We start from the raw sequence: 22,250 nt of genomic DNA on the forward strand, positions 1-22,250 counted from the left end.
ACTGATAGTATTATAATAAAAAGCAAACCATAAATCATATATGTCTAATTCAATATCTTAAAAACCCCCCAATGATAAAATTATTTTAACAGTCCCGTCAAATGAAACGTATAGATACAACAATTTTAGAAAGACAATCATATAACGCGAACTTAGTTCTATGCTCGACATCGCACTATAATACTTGTTATCGTATTATGAACCGGCAACTTTTCTTACTCGTATCTTTGAAACAGTGCAGAGAGATGGAAAAAATAAGGTTTGCCTTATTGGTTCGAACAAACTCAAAATACCGTGACATAAACGTGTAACATATTCTGAGTATATTGTTCACATTATACATATATCGATATGGTTAATCAGCTAAAGGAAATGTTTTTTGCTTTGTATGTTTGATGGAAGTTACCAGATTTAATATAAGAGATATTTTTATTTCTTCCACAATTTAATTTATTCTTAAAAGCGCTTTCCGCCGGTTAAGGCATTAATCAGTTATTGTTAACAGAAAAACACACATATAAAATAGAAAATACATATGATCAAATAGTTAGGATAATAATATTCAAAACTAATTTTAAATACCAAAAACTATAAAAGTATTTTGTACAAATTTTAAATCATAATCAATCTAGTTTTTAAATAATTTTAAAGAAACAAAATTTAAAGTGCATCTATGACAGTTTTGAAAGATAAATGTATTTCCCAACCTTCCGTAAAATTTCAGTGACATTTTTCTACCATTAGTAAGAAATCCATTCAAAAATTAAGAATTGCAAACCATATTTTTCTACAAAATACTTTTATAATTTTATTATAACACAAGGACATGTTAGCTAATGTACGTTCGGGATTCCAACCGATTCCATTACATAGTTTTATTACACGTGTCGATAGTTTTAGTAACAAAATAATATCAATGCGTGTCAGTGTTCATTTATATTTGTTTTGTTTTCTGCGCGGTATCTCTTTGCAATTATTTTTAAATACGAAAAATACTCTGTTTTACTCCAGATTTTTCCCAATGCTTACATGGTTACGCGTAAACCCGTTGTGAATGCACGTTGGCATTGTTTTACTGTCCATAACATTAAGACAATAAACTATCAAATATTTGCCTTCTAAAAGAGGAAAAAGTTTAAATATATCCATTGCGGAACATGAAGATAATTTAGTTAAACCTAATTTTTGTTTTCGTCTCCTAGAACTGTGATCTTACTATGCGGTGTGTTTTCTAACCTCAAATGTGTGACGCAGGGATCCACTTGAATTATGTGGCACAGTTTTTATTTTAAAATTCGTGATGACCAATGGTTTGATCAGTGAAATGGATTACTCAATGATCGCTCCGTCAAACAACAACGGCCTACCAGCAGAGGCACGTCGCCGTAAAAAAAAATCCAAAAAAATTTTTGGTCCGTCGGAAATTCCATAGGCTTCATCTACCTCCAATAATAGAGGTAAAACAAGGCTTTGGTAGTCTCCCTTCTGCCTGATACTGAACGTGACTTGGGACTATCGAGAAACCCTACTGAAATATACTCACTAACTCTATTGTTTTGTCAGTGTTAAGGTTAGGCCTGAAAGAAACTATCTGGCCCGGTCAGAGATACAAATGCCAATCTTTTCACTGTGGTTTCAGGACACACTGCCATGTGTTCGTTGTGGTAGCCCGCATGAGGGTAGACAATGCCCAAAACCACAAAGTGAACGCGGGAAATGTTGTAAATTGTTGTGGTCAATACAACGCAAACTACATGGGGTTCTCCAGCTGTTTGTCTGAGAAAAAAGTTATTTTTCATACGTTGATTATACAGACCGGCTGCCTCCGTAGATACGCTGCAAGGCCATACAATTTTCAATCCAACTGTGAACATTATTCCGCCTAATCACAGGAAAACATGAGGCAAAGTGATTCCAAATTGAGGGAAGAAAGAGCTGGTCATATGAACTCTGCAAAACCATTGCCTGAACGTCAGGAACTATCGGAGCGCGTTGTCCCAAAGCACCGCCTGGGCCACCTTCACGCTGATCTATCTACAGAGACGTTCCTTCATGATTAACAATGAGACAAAGAGGACAACAACGTAGATGTAAAAGAAGAAACGCCACGGAATCTAGCTAACATGTCCGCAAAGTTTCGCACATGGCTGAATCTGTACGAGGCCAACTAGCTGAATCGCCGAAAACCACGAACCGATTCAATCACACACCTAACCTTAAGATCGTTTTCTTCTCCAGGGACACAATTCTTTTAGATAAACAACAATGTTTTATCAGAAAGAACGTCCTGTAACCTAACGCACACAATGAAAATGTCATCCCAAACCACCGGAAGAGATCTTTTTAAGAATTACCACGTTCCCAGTTCAGTATATCGTGATCCACCCGCCCAAATCTCTGGAAATTGTGAAAACGGACTTCCTGAGACCAATCACTCGTCCGGGGACCAAAACACGATGAAGTATCTACTATACTCAACGGCATTATAGAGCTGGTCAGTAGCAGGGTATTTCCTATATTACCAAAAGAACGTGTAATATTATTTTTGTTACTTGTAATTTATCAATGTGCCGACATGTCAATAAATTGAAAATCTCAAGAGGACATGTAATACATTTAAAACAAATCATGTTTAGGTTTTGTTTCATTATGAATCTTCGTAATATGCTGATTAAATTGATACATAACTCTTGGATATTTGAAGTCTATTCCCGACTATAAAAAAATTACAAAATTATGCTTTCACATTATACCGACAAAACTAAATTAATTTAAATCAACGCCCTTTACTGGTAATAAACCCTAAACCTATCGATAAGTTTTATACATAATGTATATATTCAACTAATTTGTGATTTTACAATTACTTCAATTTTTGAGCTCAATTAATAAATTTATTTAAAACAAAGTAACTATCTGTATATTGGTAACATAAATGTAACCTGGATAAGGAGCTTCAACCAAGGAAGCCTGATGGACCCTTAGCGAGAAGATATCCTAGATCCTTACAAGACTTCTACGTCAAGAAAAAAATAGTACATTGAGGCAGCATGGTATTTCCCGAAGCCTATTAGCCTGGACCTAACAATTAGAGAAGAAAGAAAAGTGCGTCGGATATGTTCAGAAACGCATTGGGGGGAGGTTACGGCGTGGCATTAAAGAGAAGAACTTGAGCGATGAATTGAAAATTGGTGGAAAAAAGGGAGGCTGACTGATAGTGCGATAGATTCAATGCAAAATTATTACGGTCTTGCCATTATACGCAACACTGGTGATTTAGAAGCAATGAAACAAGCAGTATGGGCGACATTTTGTCACAAAATATCAACTGATGATAATAACCCAAACACGAGCTACGTGATGTACAGTAGTAAACAATTTAAAAAGAAAGTAAAGTTATAAACATAAAATTAGCAACAGTCTCGGGGACCTTTGCTTTTACATTATGCTAAAATACTTATATTTATAACACTTATAGCAACAAAATTAAATTGCATTAAATTAAATGCAGTGCAAGGATTGTTTACTAAATAAGTAAGTATTAACACTATAAAGTGTATCATATATAAAATCTTTAACTTTACTCATGAAGAAATTATTAAAACCCTTTAGATGTTAGACTGCAATTACTAGGGACTTGTATTCGTGATATAGGAACTTACTTTTATGGCCTCATTATAACCTGCTACGTTCCAATCATAAATAGTGTGTTTTGTTACTATATAATGTTAATGTTAATACATGTTATACGTATTAATAAAAACAAGAATCGAATAAAGTATTTGAATGGCATTGGAGAGCCCTTGATCATATGTTGACACAAGAAGAGTTTTGGGTTGGAGAGTGTGAAACATCAGCAGTCACACAGAGTTTATTTCCACCATCTTTATAAATTTTAGTTATTTTATGAAATTTAGAAATTATGATGCTTACCTTCCGGTGAAATAAACATTATTGAGTGATTGTACTTAGTACTAATTCTGATTCAAGTTTATTGCTTGTGCCAACGATGAATCGCAGTGACGGTCTTGTGCAAAGACGTAACATCAATCGAGAGAACTCTGGTCTTTCTTCAAGAGAAAGTCAAGAGAATTTTGAAGACAGAAAATCGGATAGGGAAGAAGATACTGAAGATGGAGATTCAAAGGAAACAAGACTCACTCTTATGGAGGAAGTATTGTTACTTGGCCTCAAAGATAAAGAGGTAAGATTACTTAAATTAGGTAGATTTCTGAGTAGTTTTATAAAGCACATTAGACGTATTATCAATGTTGACATTATGGTGAAGATGTGGCTCATACAAAACATATAGGTTCAATTCTTAACTTACAAATTTTAACTTATAAATTATGTTGTTGATAGGCTATATTGTGAGATACAAAGGCCCAACCTAATTGCAGAACCCTAATAAATAAACTTTGAATTTGTGCAGTAGAACTAGATTTAAGTACTCTAAAAGTCTACTTATCACTAACATAACAGTTCTTATGCAACCCAAATTATAATACATTAACAACAAGAATAGTAGCCTACATAGGCTAGTTAGAATAGTGGCTGCAGTTTAATAGCTAAGCGGCCACCACCACAATCAAATCATCGATAGGCTATTCACGATTAAGTTATCTAAACCACTTATACCAGAATATCGAACCAAATTATATTATAGTTAGGCCTATTTGAAATTACTGTGTAGACTAGGCTGGTTTTATACAGAAAAAGGTATTAATGATGAATAAGTTTTTTTCTAGTTTTTTTGTTAATTATTTGTGTAAGTTAGGCTAGTGAGTAATAACATAATATGCAAGAACAATGGCTTGGAACATGAGCTTTTGGGCCATTCTTTTGTAACGGACGGGACATTCTAACTGGTATATCACTAATCAGAAGGCTTTATTATCCAAATAAATGGATAAAACTGTAATTTGTGATGTTAGTATAAACAGAATTAAGTCCCCAGAATTGTGAGATACAAAGTCATATTTTTTGTAGGTACTTATTTTATGAATTACAAATATTTTACTAAATGTAACGGACGGGGACGCTGTTTGGAAGTAAGGGTTTCAATCGTATTCATATAATTCAAAAACGTCAGTTCAATTCATGGCTAAATATTCCTTAAAAATAATAAATTCATGTATTATACAAATTAAGTAAACTATCAATTCCATATCACAACTTATTTGTACAAATTTTTTATTTGTTTTAAATTTACTTTTTTCACCCTGTAACGGACGGGACATCTATTTGTAACGGACGGGACGGGTTAATTTCACACTATGCTAAAGTGGCCTTAATTATTGTTTATTTCAGGGTTTTGAATTACTGTACCTATAATGGGTAACTAAAAGGTCATTGAATGAGACTCTAAATGCTTTTTAAAAAAGAAATAACTTTTTATAAGCAAAAAAATAAAGATCTTCACATACATGTGCTTATACTAACTTATTACTATTTTTATACACAATTCTTTACATGCTTACAAAACATTCAATTAACTTTACTATACAGGGACTGGATATGTTTCAATGTATTTTTGGCCATGCCGAAATGACGTTGGGAGATGGGGAATGGCGGTGAGTCCACTTTGCACAAAATGTTGTCTGCCTCACCGTCTGAATGTCTGGGGGGCTCCGGCCAGAAGAATTTTGTTCCAGTTTTGCTCATAAAGTTGACTGACAGAAAGTTTTCGTCTCTTCTATCAACAATACCTGAAAAATTCAATGTACTGTAAGCTAGGCATTAATATTAAATATTTAAGCAAACTATTCTTTGACGTAAAACGTAGATATCAGTTAGATGTTTAAAAAACTTATGTAAAACGAGTCAATTTAAATTACCTGGATACCAGTCTTGATCATAAATGACAACCACCCAGTCTCCCTCTTCCACTTCATCTGATTCATGAACAGGGTTTGGAGTTCAGGTCAAGTGATTGATCACCTGACATGCTGTCTTCCAGTGGTTCCGGCCAGGGTTCATCTTCATCATGAGCCGTTTCATCCTCTGAAGAAGTGTAAACTTCATGGTATCTTAGCCTCTTATTGGCACAAGATTTTAAAGCTTTGATCTTAATTTTCTTTGAAAGAGCTGTTCGCTTAGCATAAACATGTGTAGCACTTGCTCTCTCAAACACATGGTATGACTGGATCCCAGTGATTTCTAGGGACCTGCTGAATCTTGGGTCAAGTAAGGCTTTATTTTCTTCAACTGCTTCACTTGGAACATATAGCAAAATTAATTTTATCACACTCCTGAACGGCACAATCATAAAAGTTCTTTAGCTGAGTTAACAATTACATGTCTACTCTTTACAGCCACCCAAACCTTTCCTTTGACAATACCACCAACACCATCTACTGCACCTTTACCGTGGCTAGCTGCAAAGTTGTTCCAGGTAACTTCCATGTTTAAATCATCATTAAGATAGCACAAATTAGAAATGATGTAGCGGTTCTTAAATTGAGCCGCACAATTGTCCACTGAAAAAGTCAGCGTGCTTTACATTGGTGCAGTCGTAATGACAAAAAATAGTTTTTCAGAGAAGTCCACACTGAAAATTTTGAGTGCGATAGATCATCACTTACAACCAGCATAGGAATCAACTTTTTTGTCTTTTCCCCAAATAACACAGGTGAAGATTGAGACTTGTTTGTGCTGCCAGTGGCGCGCTTTGAACTTCATCCTGTTGGATGATTGAATAATTTTCTGCATAATCAAATTGAACTACAATTTTTTCATCCGTAGCATTATTTTTTAGATTTTCAAAATGATTAAACTGGACATTTTTTACAAATGAGTGAGTTTTGAACTTAGCAAGTTGCTTGTTGGCTTTTTCCAAAGCATCTTCAAACAGATGACACAACTTCATGTACAGTGAGATGTTTGTCAACCTCCTGCCACTCCTTCCATTTAATAGTTATGTTTAAATCAAATTCTGTAGGTACAATTTCATGTATGTCCATTTTACATTTAGAACATTCATTGATCATACAACACTCCATTAGAAGTGTTGCAACACATCTCTTCAAGTAAAGCCTTGTAATCTTTTGGGAAGTTCGAACTTTCAAAAGTTTTGGCTAGAGCAGTGACAATCCAATAAAAAATTTGCGTGGTATTTGCATACGCAAACATTGTGTGGCATATTTGATACAGGTAATATGTTTTCTGGGCGAAGGTTAAAGAATTTACTTCTTGAAATGTTATAGCCCTTGTTTTCCATCTTAAACATTTCATATGCTTCACTTATTGTGATTAACATATGTCGTTTGAAGCAAACTTCGTTTGCCAGTTTCTGGATTTTTAACAGACTTTTTATCCCGTTTTTCCAGGAGCTTGACGGGAAATGTTATCTCTTTCATAGAAGGAAAGAACACTTTGTTTTGTTTCTTCACTGATATAGCGTTTAGCAGGAGATTTCTTGTGCTCAAACATAACCAAATTTACCATCCCAGATTTTTGAACATCATTAATAAAAATCATTGATAACCGCCAACTTTTTAGAAGGACTATAAGGAAGTGATAACTTTACCTTCTTAACAGCCTTCTTTAGAGTATTAGTACATTTATATGAACCAAGAGGGCTAGGGTTCTTACTGATTGGCATTGTGTCAGATTTTCTCTTTCTTTCTCGTGCTGCTCTTTTTACGAAGTCTTTCTCTTTCTCGATATTCTTCCATCATCTCTGGATTTGAACGTCTTTCCTGCTTCATAATTTCTCTCTTGTGCATTCTTCCTCTCCCTATCTTTTTTCAAGTGATCTTTCCAAGTGTCCGGGTTAGCCTTTTTTCTGTGCAACGGCACTTTTCCATTCGATTTTTGTAAATCGGTGCCATGATGTAGAAAGTAAAGAACTATCTCAATGGAATCTTTGTCTAAAACCTGAAATAAAAATTTGGAGTTAAATCATCTGGTTGGTTCTCAATTAACAAAAGACTAGTTACCTAATTGGCATAACCTAAAAACTTATTTTTATTACTTGTTATGTTTATTTTGCAATATCTACAAGCTTTAACAATACATATGATGATAAAGTTTGTTAGTAATTTATTTTTGTGTAATAATTCATTTAATGTCATGAATATAGGCCTAGGCCTATGCTTTACTTGAAAGGGTTTTTGTAATAAACTCAAAACTAATTTTCTGCCATTTAACCCTGTAAAAATCTCATTTTTGTGGCTAGTTTCTATTTGTCCCATCCGTTACATGTCCCGTCCGTTACACTCAAAAGTTACCAAAATGTCAATTATGAATTTCATAAAAATTTAAAGTAAATACAGGAAAGCTTTAACCTTACTTTTCCAAAGTGGTAATGATGAGAAATATATATTAAGGACATAACAAAATGCAGTTAGACTCTCTTTTTTGTAACGGACGGGACAATAAATAAGGACAATTTTAAAATACTGAATTTTAAATAACTCATAACTTACCTTTAAGAATTATTCTGTCAGATGAAAGCTGTTAGAACTTGTTAGATGCAGTAAATATTCCAACTCATCAGCTGATTCAAAGTGATGGTGAAAAAAACAACAATCAAAACACTTAATATTATGATCTCTCTACTGATTAAAGAAACAGCTGACTCAGGACCTCTAAAAATAAATTAAAACATTTTTTTATTTAACAAATTTTTTGTAGAACTCATTGCTTGCACATTTAAGTCAAGAGTTAAGCAAGTTGGAATTAAATAATTATTAATTTTATTTTTACTCTCTTTATTCACTTTAAAAAAAGAATGGCTGTTTTGTGACAAAAATGTATTTGTAAATATTGAACAATATTTCAAATGGCTACAAAATAATGATCTTGCTTCTTTAAATTTAGTGTCTAGTTTGTAGTGAGGAGATGAAAATTAGGCCCTACAGTTGAATTTATAAGACGTGAAACAGTTTGTGCATCACAGGTGGCTGGGGATGCACCAGTCTGCAACTATCCGTAGTAACTTAATAAAGTCAGATCATCAGATCACACGTACTGCTTGTCCCGGGCATAACTTGCGTTACGATTGCACTTGCAATGTTAGGATCATTCCAAACAATCAAAAATAGTTTTTAACTTGACCATTTCAGATTTGGCTGGTTTATTTATAATCTCTGAGATCATGAATTCCACTTTTGCTTTGATATAGTTCATTTAAAAGAGTCATTTCATGGGCTTTAATTTGATTTCCAATTTTAACATTTTGGGTAAAAATGTAATTTTTTTGTGAAACTCAAAGAAATTTTTGAGTCAGTGTTTTTTTAATTAAAACAAAATATATAGGATGTTTTAATGTATGATTTTGTGGATACTCCATACAAATTTCAGAGTGGGACCATGATGGGATCAGGAGATATGTTAAAAATAGGCTAGGCCTGCATCAATGGTGTCAAAACATGTTCAGCACGTTATTGGTATAGCATTCTGTACAGTCTGATTTTAAGGGGAGAGCCCACACTCATGAGTGTCACCTTAATTGGCTACTTTGCTATTCAGACTAAGATCATCTAAGTGCAATTTGAAATGAAGTTTTTTGCATCAAAAGCTAGAAAATATTTTCTTAGGCTATGAGACAGGTAAAAGACATAAGGTATTGCATTGATAGGGGAACATGTTAAATCAACACATTAAAACAATTAGTTCATGAAATTTTAAGAAATTGTAATTTGGCTAAAATAATTCATTCTCGTAATTATATTGTTCTACAATATATATATATATATATATATATATATATATATATATTTCTTAAATTTTCCGTTTTAATTATTTTAAATTTTATGTTTTTTCAATTTTGACCACAAATAAGTGAAAGAATGCGTTGTTGGAACATGTTCTTTTAATTCCTTATGGTACTGGAATTTATAAATTTGGCTACACAGATCTAAAAAGAAATTTTGGTACTTTGGGATTATACCGACCACACCCAGACATGAATCGTTATTTCACATTTCGTTTCTACTGATTACTAGATTAGCGTAGAACAATATTTCGTCAATATAAAACAGGAATTGTCTTATCGCAAACACCTCCCCATCCTCAGACAGAGGTCAAAGTCGAGCGTCTAGTAGATAACGTGATTGCAGAGTCTCGCCGCCCGTTCAGCTGGTGCATCGCTTTGTTGTACTTCCGTGTTTTACCTCTACATTTCTCCAAACACAAAAATTCAACAAAAACAAACATTTACCAAACTAAACTCTTTATTTAAAAAACACTCAAAACTTGTTTTTATTCTTGATCACATTCCGCCACCCAAAATGCGAGTGCCTCCGGCCATCAGCGCGGGCTTCGACAGCACCTTCGGTGCTGCCCCGCGCTGATGTCGACGAAAGAAAAACATCCCTCGAGATAGTACCTATCAGTAAAATATCAAATTCTAGAGGGGCTAAATCAGAAATATAAATTGAATTGTAATGGAAAGGCAATGATGTACCGTGCAAATCACGTGATGCCGCGCGGCCTGCCGTAATCAGGATTCTCGAGAAAGATAAGATAACAGCGACAACAATACCGATCACAATACCTGGAAATGCTTGTAAGTTTGTAATTTTGTAATTGAAGAGTTGTTTTTTCGTTCTATCATGTTTGTTTCTATAAATTTCTATTTTTGTGTTCTTCATACTGGTGTGGTCGGTATAATCCCAAAGTACCGAAATTTTAATAACTTTGTGGGGAAGTCATGCCATATTTGACTACAGCTTATTTCTTTTTATATTTAAGTTTCTCTATGTATTTAATGTTGTATTGATACCATTGATTAGCTGTTTACTCTAAAAGGAAGTGCGCTGTTTAGAATCTTTGCTTTGTTAAGTGCCTTGTCATTTAGATTGACACTTTACTTCAATTGAAATGACATGTCTGATGATCAGAGTAATAACTACACAGAAGTAAGAGTTTAATTAAATGTTTGTTGTTGGCTCTTAGTAGCAAACTGTTGAACTTTTTAATGAAACAAGATGTCTTCTAAATAAAGCAGTTTGCTCATTGACAAGATAGAATTACTGTATTTTTTCATTAGTCATGACATTTTAGTTGTGGAATAATAAGCAAACATTGAATATTTTATTTTAGATGAGATTTTTACAATTGCAGGCCATTTTTATATCCTAAAACTACCGTATGTGGACTGAAATAAATTATTTGTTTTCCAAAATATCAAGTTAATTTAAAATTGGCAAGGCAGCTTTCTGGTATGTCTGGGTTATTTGTTGTAGGTTGATTGATTGTTATTAATAATAAGCCATAACTTGAACTCAATTTTGTGAGCTCTTCTTCTTGATTAAGTGTTACAATGGAAGGGAATGTGAAATATCCCACAATGATTAATCATTTGGTGATAAGAGCTCAGTACTTCATGAAAATTGAAAGAACACCTCTCATCAGAACCACAACATTGTTGAAACGATTGGCCATTTCTTCTCAGGTCTTAAAATGGGATTCCAGTGGTCTCAAAGCTAAGCTGTTCTCAAGTTTGGATCCCACTGCAGATACTCATACTCACCACTGCAGATGTAATACACAGGTGCCCTCACAACAATGTAGGGATATGCAGCATTGTGACAGGGTCTCTATCTGATGATTGTTGGACTGCAGCGCATTAGTTAATAACCCAATCTTAGCAACATTGTTTCATTGTTCTTAACAAAAGTAATAGGCACTTACTCTTTGTACTACACATTATAATTAGTAACAATAATTTAAAATTTTTATTAAGAACTTTAGTTGTAGGACTATTAAGAAGAAACTTCTTTCTTTATAATTAATTATTATCCTTGTGAACTATTAAAAGTTTTAAAATTTCCTCCTGGTTATCCAATTTCCATATCTCATGTCATTTGAAAAGCTAAAAAGCCAACTGTTCCATTAGTGTCATAAAAATCTATGTTATCTCTTTATTCATATCAGGGATGAGTATCTGCGTAATCCCATTAATGTCCAACCACTTTAACTTTTTTTTTTCTTTGTGAATTTGCAACATATCCAAAATAATGGATGTTTGTATTTTACCCGTCAAAGGCTTGATTACCAAATCAATGTCAGAATTCTCTTTGGCACTAGATTTGTTATTCAGTTTTATGATAAAATCAGAGTTTTATTATAGATCCTAATTGATTCTACCACAGATACATTTTGTTACAGGGATACACATCTTTCTGGAATGATTGCCTATCAAGCGGTCTGCGTGGGTGTAATATTAATAGAACTGGGTTTGCGAGGGCGGGTTTGAACTGGAGAAAGCAGGGATGCGGCGCAAGAGCCTGCTGAACCGCAAAGTGCTGGTGAAGAACGACACTCCCACTGGAGACGTTTTGCTGGACGAGGCACTGAAGAGGATGAAGGAAACTGATCCTCCTGGCACCACACAGTGTTGGATAGATTATCTCACTGGTAATTTATGTATAGGCTGTAGAACTGACAATAAAATCAGGCAGATGACAGTGCAAGCTCTGTTGTCTGTTGTCATGGATTCAGTAAAGCAGGTTTGCGTTGAGAATTGTTTATCATGCAGTCCAAAATTCTACTAATGTCCTTCATCCCTTTCACTGTTCATCAGAAATTGAATTTGTAACCGTTCAATGCAGTTTTACTGATTTTATTAGGTTCATAAAAAATATGTGAAGATGTGAGATAAGTTACTAATAATTTATTAGAATAACATTAAATTAAAATTTGAAAGTTGTATCAAACGTTAAGTTTAATAGGTGTAGTTGTTAGGGTTTGTATATATTGAATAAGTTCAGTGTTTAAAGATTTCTGGAAGCACTTCAATAAGATTTAATTGTTTGCAGAAGTCAGTGGGTCAACAAAGATTAACTGTCAATGATATCCGTCTGCAGTTAGACCAAAGTAGGCTTTCTACATATCTGATTCTATTATGGTTTCTAGTATAAATACTAAATGAGTTAAGTATCCCATTTGTTTCTGTGTAAACCTATAAAACAAAACCTACTCACTTTTCTTTCCATTTTAGAAATGTCTATACTTGATTATCCAACATTCCAACCACACACACATACCATCTACCACTCTTGTACGGTTATATTTTCTCTTTCTGATCTTTTGCCCCCTCTATTTCTACTACCACTCTTTACCACCTAGTGCTTTTCGTTTTCAAAATTTTCATGTACCCATAAAAAACAAATTTCTTTTCAAAATGATTATTAACCCTTTGCACTCCGATGTCCGAAATATCGGACAACGTTGTTTTGGCCAAAACCCTCGGACGTCCGACATTTCGGACGTTTGCTGTTTTAGGCCAAAACCTCGGACGTCCGAAATGTCGGACGTTTGGTAAATCCTTTACACTGGCTTTATAAATTATCCAAATGCGGTAAATTTGCGATATACGCAATCTGGATAGTTGTTGGATGTAAAAACGTAGTAAACCTTTATACTCTATAGCGGTGATTTTGCAGTTTTACATTGAGTTGTAGAGGTTTGTCAACTTCACCATTTTCGTCAGCTGATTTGATCACAACTTCAACAGCTGATCTCTTCATTGTTTTGTTTAGTCTGATAAGTTATTTCAGTTAATAAGGTTATGTTGACGATCTGAGTGATATTTTTGTCAGTAACATATCAAGATTCGGAATCATCTGACGATGCCAAAAGTGAAAGTGAGGGAGGTATTACGGTACTTTGGGACTATACCGACCGACCACACCCAGACATGAATCGTTATTTGAATTTTGCTTCTACTGATTACTAGATTAGCGTAGAACAATATTTCTTCAATATAAAACAGGAATTGTCTTATCGCAAACCCCTCCCCAACCTCAGACAGAGGTCAAAGTCGAGCGGGTCTAGTAGATAACGTGATTGCAGAGTCCCGCTGCGCGACCTGCCGTAATCGGGATTCTCAAGAAAGATAAGATAACAGCGACAAATACCGATCACAATACCTGGAAATGCTTTGTTGATTGATGGAATGTTAGTTCTATTACTCAACTACATCGTTTTATAACGTTCTAAGTTCATTGAAAAAGGTTTTAAGCGTTGGGGGCATATAACGGAAATCTGACCCCATTGATAATCGTTGTAAGTTTGTAATTTTGTAATTAAGTTAAAGAGTTGTTTTTTCATTCTATCAGGTTTGTTTCTATAAATTTATATTTTTGTGTTCTTCGTACTGATGCGGTCGGTATATAATCCCAAAGTACCTGTATTACGCGCATAAAAAGGTATAAAAAAGTAAATATTCAATCATTTGACAAATAACTCACTATTTGGGGAAATTGTCGGAAATTACAAAACTGCCTACAACATTTTTGTTTATAGAGGTAAGTTTATGAAATGTTATGTGAATGTTTACAATTATGTAAGGAACCTAGAAATAATAGTAGTTTATATAATGTCAATGCAATTTTTTTCAGTTATAACAGCTAAAAGTTAACTTTTGTAAAAAATTTTGCAAAAGAATTTTTTTTTTATAAGTGAAAAAAGGTATTAAAAAGAATGTAATTACAAATATATCTTTTTTTACAATATAGAATTTTATGACAAATAAAACAAAACCAAAATTATAACTCTAACTGCTAAAATAAAAAAGTTACAACTTTTTAAACAAAACCTTCACAAAATTGATAAAAAGGGCTCCGAGGTTTTCGCCAGTACTTTTTCAATAGAGGTTGTAATGCTTTAAAACCACATTCATTAATTAAAAAAGTTAGTCAGTGACAGAACCGCAAAGGTGCTACTCATAGCCTTCACACAAACCTACCTTTAAAATGAAATAAGTGTTAGTTTTAAATATATTACATACGGTACACATTTATACTGCACAAGTGTATAAAATGTTACTATCATGGTCATGTACATCAAAAGAAATGAACAAATGAGGTAGTACTACCAAATGCCAAATATGAGCAAGAACCACTTGTCTGTAATTGTGTGATGTGTTTGATATTTATGGCAATTTAAGAGAGTGAAACCAAATATAGATCTTTGTCATTATTATAAATACTAGGGAGCAATATTAAAAACAGTACAGTATAACAGGCTGAGCTCGTCGCCTTGTGCCATAATGCTACATAACTGTGTGACAAGATATCTGGTCAGCAATCCGTAATGGGTTAATATCCATTTCCTAAAAGCATTAAAGTAGTGCTTGATGTTAAATTTAAAAGCAGGTTTTATAGGACAAACCTTTAATAAACCTGATGTTTCATCTCATTGGTTTCATATGATGTATCTTGCATGCAAGCTTACAGACACACTGCTCAAAATAAAAATATATAATTTTACAGTATGTATAAATTATAAAAGATGACCAATAAACATGAAACTTTGATATATTATGAAACTATCAATCAAAGGAATACATTTCCTTTATTTTATTAAAAAAAAAAACATTTCATGAAGGAAAATTATTTCCTTAATTCATAAGTAATTTAAAAAGCATGTCATTCTCTGAAGTCATATTTTGTATACATACCGTAAAATAAAACTCTTATTTTTCAGGTGAAACATGGAATCCCCTGAAAATGCGCTACCAATTGAGGAACGTTCGAGAAAGACTTGCCAAGAACCTCGTGGAGAAAGGAGTTTTAACTACAGAGAAAACTAACTTTTTTCTGTTTGATATGACTACACATCCACTTACTGATAATATTGCCAAAACTAGACTTGTGAAAAAGGTAAAGAAATGTTACTAATACGGTATAAAAATTTCAATAGTTATAATGTGTGTTACTTTTTTCTGAAGTAACGTAACAGTGAAGTAAGTAAAAAAATGTTTCATAACTTACAATTATTGGTAAAAGAGAAATAAAGTGAGTTGCAATATATGACTGAATTCTTTGTTTAAAGTTTGTTATTGACGATGGAAGGTTTGAAATGCTAATAGGATTTTGGATATTTGCCATTGGTATATGTTACAAAATGTATGAACTACATTTCAAGATCTGCAATGTGTTCTCTTCCTCAGGTGACTAACTAACCTACCATATAACTACAGTCTAGGTTAAAATAAACAACTCAGTGTTGCTTCGAGTCCAGGCATTTTCACTGCACAGAAAACAACTGCTGAGCACAAGTCACAGGTTGTAAATGTAAGAGAAGAATCAAGAATCTTTATTAGTCATCGTAACATTATTACAACACATTGACATCGGCACCAAGGCTTCAATAGAATATTAGCTTACAATATATTAAATTAAATGTTAATTCAAGGGAAAACCTGGATGGCCGAGATGAAACAATATCTTGTGTTTAACTAAGCATGGACAATTAACAATAAATACATGTAATGACAGATTCTACTGATAATAAATTAATAAAATTGGAATAAATTGATAAAAGATTCAATAATAAATAAATAGTACAATAACAGACAATTAAAACAGTTAAACATATATGTAAGCTACAATACAGATAGATTTAAAAATTAAAAAGAAACATCTATCACAGAAAGTGCCAGATATTCATCTATACTATAAAAAGGTTTAGTTAACAGCCATCTATATATCACTGATTTGAATTAGTAATAAGACTAATGTTATGACTGGTTAGAGGTAGTTTATTAAATAAATGTATACCAATAAAAGAATACATAGATTGTGATTTGCTTAATCTGCAGTAGGGCTGATCTAAATATAAGCTGCCTCGAGTAGGATATTGATGGATGTCATTTCTAAGAGGAAAGTCACCAAGATTCTGTTTTACTTTAATCAGACACAAATAAATATGAAGGTTGATAACTGTAAGAGTACCTTCCTCCGCAAAAATAGGTTTACATGTAGTTAGGGAGAAGACATTAGCAAAAATTCTAACAGCCTTTTTCTGTAATAGTAATACTTTTTGAATATCATGACTGTTACCCCATAGGGTGATTCCATGCAATATGGTGCTATGAAAAAATGCATAATATGCAGATTTAAGATAATCTTTGGGAACAAGTTTCTTTAGGTGACACAGCAAAAAAGTTACTTTTGACAGCCTACAACAGACACTTTGAATATTGGGTTACCAAGTCAACTTGAATCTAAAGTTATACCCAAGAGTCTTACACAGGACTATAAATTTTAAATTGTACTTTGTTAACGTAAGATTTTTAAAAAGAGAAAAATAAAATATTTTATGATTTATTATTATTTAGTAACAGACCATTACATGAAAACTAGTAGTATTTAGTAACAGACCATTAGGTGAAAAGTGGTTAGCTTGTTGTAGGACATGAGTCCTCTCTACAAACAAGGTATCTATATCATCATTTGTACAATAAAACGTGGAGTTATGTGTGAAAATTACTGAACCGCATTCCACATTGATAGGCAAATCATTTATGAGAATAAGAATGGGCCCAGGACCGATCCCTGTGGTACTCCACCTTTAACTAAAGCTAACTCAGAGAGTGTGTTGTTGAAGTACTCCCTCTGAGTACGATCAGTCAGGTAAGTTCGAAAGAAGTATAGCTTAACACCATTTAGACCATGATGTAGTAATTTGTTAAGGAGGATGTCATGTGAAGCACAATCAAAAGACTTTGTCAAATCACACAAGTTGGCAAGTGTGCTAGAGCAGTGTTCAAAGCCACCTATTATTCCTGAAACTAGAGGCTCGACCGTGCTCTCAGTGGACAAACCCTTGTAAAAGCCAAATTAATTTTTTTTTTCTTAAAGAGAATTAGATTTTGAAAATTCACTAATCTGGTATATCACAGCTTTTTTAATGATTTTGGAAAAGGTTGGCACCACAGATATAGGTCGATAGTTTCTCAGCCTTTGACACAACTTTTGACAACTTAAGCAAGTCAGGAAACAGGCCTGTAGAAAGACAACGATTGGTGCTAACCATAAGGGGCTCAAGTAACACAGGCAAAACAAATTTCACTAGATTAACACAGATATCGAAGATGTCTTTACTGGAACTGCTTTTGATGCTTTGAATACACTTTAATACTTCCCCACTTGAAACTAGTTTCCACAAAAAACAGGTGACACCTGGTAGCCGCTCACAAGTTGACCGGAAACCGCTGTATAAGATGGAACCTGACTACATGCTTCTTTCACTGTTGCAATGAAGGTGTAATTGAAGTCATCAGGGGTTAGGTTGTGGCAGATCTTACAGGCATTTGAGCTGCCTTTATATCTGATAACTTTTGACTTGCCCCTTTTGCAAAGTAATTTTTTAGCAAATTGTAGAACTTATTATTACTTAAAAATAAAAAAGTTATCTCTCATTTATGAATTGCTTCTATTTTAATCAAACATGTATTCACAGGTTCAAGATGCAGTGCTGGGGAAATGGGGTGAACGACCCACAACGGATGGACAAACGAATGTTGTCACTTCTTCTCCTTGCACATGCTTCTGACGTCCTTGAAAACGCTTTTGCTCCTCTCAACGATGATGACTATGAACTAGCCATGAAGAGAGTGCGAGAACTCATAGACTTAGATTTAGAAGTAGAAGCAATGAAATCGCAGAATCACGAAATTATTTGGGCTGTTTTTGCTGCCTTTACCAAGTGAGTATTCATACATTTTATTTCAATTATTTCTAAATTTACGTAATATAATTCAGCATTTTACACGTGTGACTTTAGGGAATAAGCACTCAAAGGGTTCATGCTACGATGAACGTATGCAATGTTGATTTGTACCATAAGTTGAAAAGTGAATTTTTTGTAGTGTCACAGTTACAGTCATTGTATTTTTAAACATTATGTAAGGTTAAATGTTTTTATAAATATAATCAATATAACTAACCATATTACATACATCCTACTGAAATAAATAACAAATTTGTAAATTCGGTGCAAAAAACTATAAATTTTTGTATAATCCCTCTTTTAGCTCAGGCAGTTTGGCAGGCCCACTATATCAGTTGCAGGATTTTCTTCTGATTCTTAATACTAATAGTCAGGTGTCATTCTTAACACATAAAAAGAAATATTTTGTAATTGTAAACAATAGGATCGTTTATATGAAACAAATTATATTTATCTGCTTATAGTGTACATAGTGTATTGCATGAATACATGTATCAGTTATGTTTCCTCGCCAGTGTTACATTCACATATCATAGCTCAGAGTTAGCTATGCTCATTGCAGTGTTATCTCTATGGGTGTCTGTTTTAATGAGCAAGACCGTGTGTTGAAGCTGGAGTATTATCAAAAGTGTTAACCAAGCTCACTAAATAGATAAGAAAGTATGTAAGAGTTTAAAGAAAATTTTTAAAATTTTGGTTTTTCAAGATATATTTGTCTTATATGTGTGTATTGTATTTATACATTTGTAGTGTTTGTTTATTGCTCACCTCCAATTAAATTTTTGGTAGGGATAAATATTTCATTAAATTTCTTTCAGTAGCGTATTGGTGATAAAACACAAATCTAAAAAGTCATAGTTATGGTCTTATCAGGTTTTTTTTGCTAATCTGTGATTTGTGGTAACATTTTAAATCTATGTCTGTAAATATTTTTGTTTCAGTTATTTTTTGGTTGTTTCACAAGAGAAAGTAATGACTATTAATTAGTCAACTCTTTCTACTCAAAAGCCATAGAGCTTGTGTTACTCATATTTCCAAGGCAGCTTTGTTATATTAAAGCAAAGTAGAAACAGCTACATGTACAAACTGATATCATAGTAACCGTGTAAAGTACATTTTTTGGTTGTTTCACAAGAGAAAGTAATGACTATTAATTAGTCAACTCTTTCTACTCAAAAGCCATAGAGCTTGTGTTACTCATATTTCCAAGGCAGCTTTGTTATATTAAAGCAAAGTAGAAACAGCTACATGTACAAACTGATATCATAGTAACCGTGTAAAGTACATTTTTTGGTTGTTTCACAAGAGAAAGTAATGACTATTAATTAGTCAACTCTTTCTACTCAAAAGCCATAGAGCTTGTGTTACTCATATTTCCAAGGCAGCTTTGTTATATTAAAGCAAAGTAGAAACAGCTACATGTACAAACTGATATCATAGTAACCGTGTAAAGTACATTTTTTGTTGTTTCACAAGAGAAAGTAATGACTATTAATTAGTCAACTCTTTCTACTCAAAAGCCATAGAGCTTGTGTTACTCATATTTCCAAGGCAGCTTTGTTATATTAAAGCAAAGTAGAAACAGCTACATGTACAAACTGATATCATAGTAACCGTGTGTAAAAGTACATTTTTTGTAGGGTTTACAATCCTAAATATTAGTATTACAACATTATGTAAATCAAAACAGACAGGACAAATTATTTTGCCAAAACTTCAAACCATACACAATTAAATAACTTAATTTCACCAGCAAAGTCTTATTTGCACTTTCATTATTTCTTAATGAAGTGCAGATAGATGTGTTCATTCACTGTATTCCTCAAGATTAATATTATATATTATATAATATTAATATTTTATTCAATGCTAATTTTTATGTTTTCTAATAGTCTTATTATTTAAATTATTTATTTTAAAATGACATAAATATGAAATTATTGCTTGTGAGGTTTTATACATTTCTTTAGATTAAAGTTAAAAACAAAGGGAGTAGTTTCTTACACTAAATATCTTGCATAGGAATGTATTACTCTGCTAGCAAATATATTATCTGTTACTAAAAATATCTTTTGTAAACAAATCAAACCAAGGCCTAAATCGGTTTTGTACTACTGATATCATGGGTCACAAATGTAATACATCTTTATCTATTGATCGTGGACTGTTGTTATGAAGTATTGTATTTAATAACTGTAATCTGTATCAAAACAATGTTAGCAATCTGATCTATTCTCAGACTTTTATTTGCATTTTTAAACATTGGAACTCCCATATACATGCAGTGATATGCAACTGATATTGATCAGGAAATTCAAAATTTCAGAGTAAAACAATGTCATGGCAATTAAATTTTTGTATATATTTTTTACCCAGTAGTAAAATTCATCAATAGATTTTTATAAACTGTTGGTTAATAAAGTGAGTTTGTATGGATTTAAATGTGTCTTAAACCTTCCCCAAGATTGAATTGTTTTATTAAAATTAAAAAAATTATAAACCCCTATTAATGTATACGGGTCAAAATCACAAAATGGGATAATTTTAACAAAACTTTGTTAAATAAAAAAATTAAAGATAATACTTTCAACTTTGTTTGTTTATAAACCTTAAACAATGTACTTACTTACCTTCATCACACCAGAGCTCAATTTCAGGTTAGTTTTATTTTATACATTTTTTCGTGTGTGATAGAGCATGTAAAATATTCACTCCGGTCACGCTCCCTTTTTTATCATTACTATCCAAAATAAAACCAAGAAACATAAAATACTAAACTTTTATTAAATAACTACGGTATTATCTGTATATGTATGGGATTCAACACTGTTATATTAGATTAATGTTTCATTTTTTCATAAAAACCACTAAGAAAATATGCGTTTACGATGTTTAGTTAGCTAAAGTTACTTATAAAAAGCTAAAATCAATGCCATCACTTAACTACCTATCATGTGCTATTAGAGTAGTATTTAAACAAGGAAAATAATGTTAAATTGAATTATTTTTTTTATAGGAATTAAACGATTTTAATACATTTCTGCAAGTGACCGAAGTGAATCGAGCCTGACAGAAATGAACTGTACGTGACAGAAGTGAACCTACGTGACAGAAGTGATTTCTTCCTTCAAATCAATTTAAGATTTATTTAATGTAATATTAAAAACCATTGTGAAAAGATTTTATTTGGATAATGCGTTTTAAGTTAGGACACGAAGGAAGATGCGTTTGAAAAAAAAGAACTTCAATAGTACAAATTATTTTAATGAAAACGTTACTTTGAAATAAAGACAAATCAAACATCTTAAAATTAATATTTGAGAACAAATGTACAAAAATTACATGTCTTGACTTTCTTCAGTAGCTAGCAGGTTATCGATGTCCTTTGTAGAAAGTCGGTCATTTTTACCGATTTTCTTGGAAGAATGGTGAGCCTCATGGATAGCCTAATAATAAAATGAAATTAATAGCCTCAGAATTATGAAATACATATGTAAAATATCAGCATTACATGTCTTAATCAATAATATTGTAAAAATATCTATAGTTTGACAAAATATATCATGATCAAAATTACATTTGTTTTCTAATGTAGAAAAGTTGAAGATGAAGGCAAATATTTTAATGTAAGGAAGAGAGAGATTGCTTACTTAGTATTTATACCTAAGGCTAAATATACGATTAGTTACCTTGTCTTTCACAAGTAGCTTATTCTTTGGACTGGAATATGAGACAAATGAAGTGTTATTTTCTGTGGATATTTCTTTCTTTGTTTTATCCGG

The 22,250-nt window shown here is 32.7% G+C and overlaps 1 protein-coding gene across 1 annotated transcript; it reads left to right on the plus strand.

The window, feature by feature from the left end:
- Positions 1–3,816: 3,816 nt before the first annotated feature.
- Positions 3,817–18,448, plus strand: LOC124371545 (Golgi phosphoprotein 3 homolog sauron-like). The gene is given in 7 exon segments (XM_046829896.1): positions 3,817–4,204; positions 12,118–12,168; positions 12,170–12,202; positions 12,204–12,366; positions 15,439–15,614; positions 18,199–18,225; positions 18,227–18,448. Coding segments are annotated over 7 exon segments (867 nt in total). The 5' UTR covers positions 3,817–4,009.
- The last annotated feature ends 3,802 nt before the right edge of the window (positions 18,449–22,250 follow it).

This window comes from Homalodisca vitripennis, unplaced genomic scaffold (genome assembly GCF_021130785.1).
Source record: "Homalodisca vitripennis isolate AUS2020 unplaced genomic scaffold, UT_GWSS_2.1 ScUCBcl_1576;HRSCAF=5370, whole genome shotgun sequence".
Lineage (NCBI taxonomy): Eukaryota > Metazoa > Arthropoda > Insecta > Hemiptera > Cicadellidae > Homalodisca > Homalodisca vitripennis.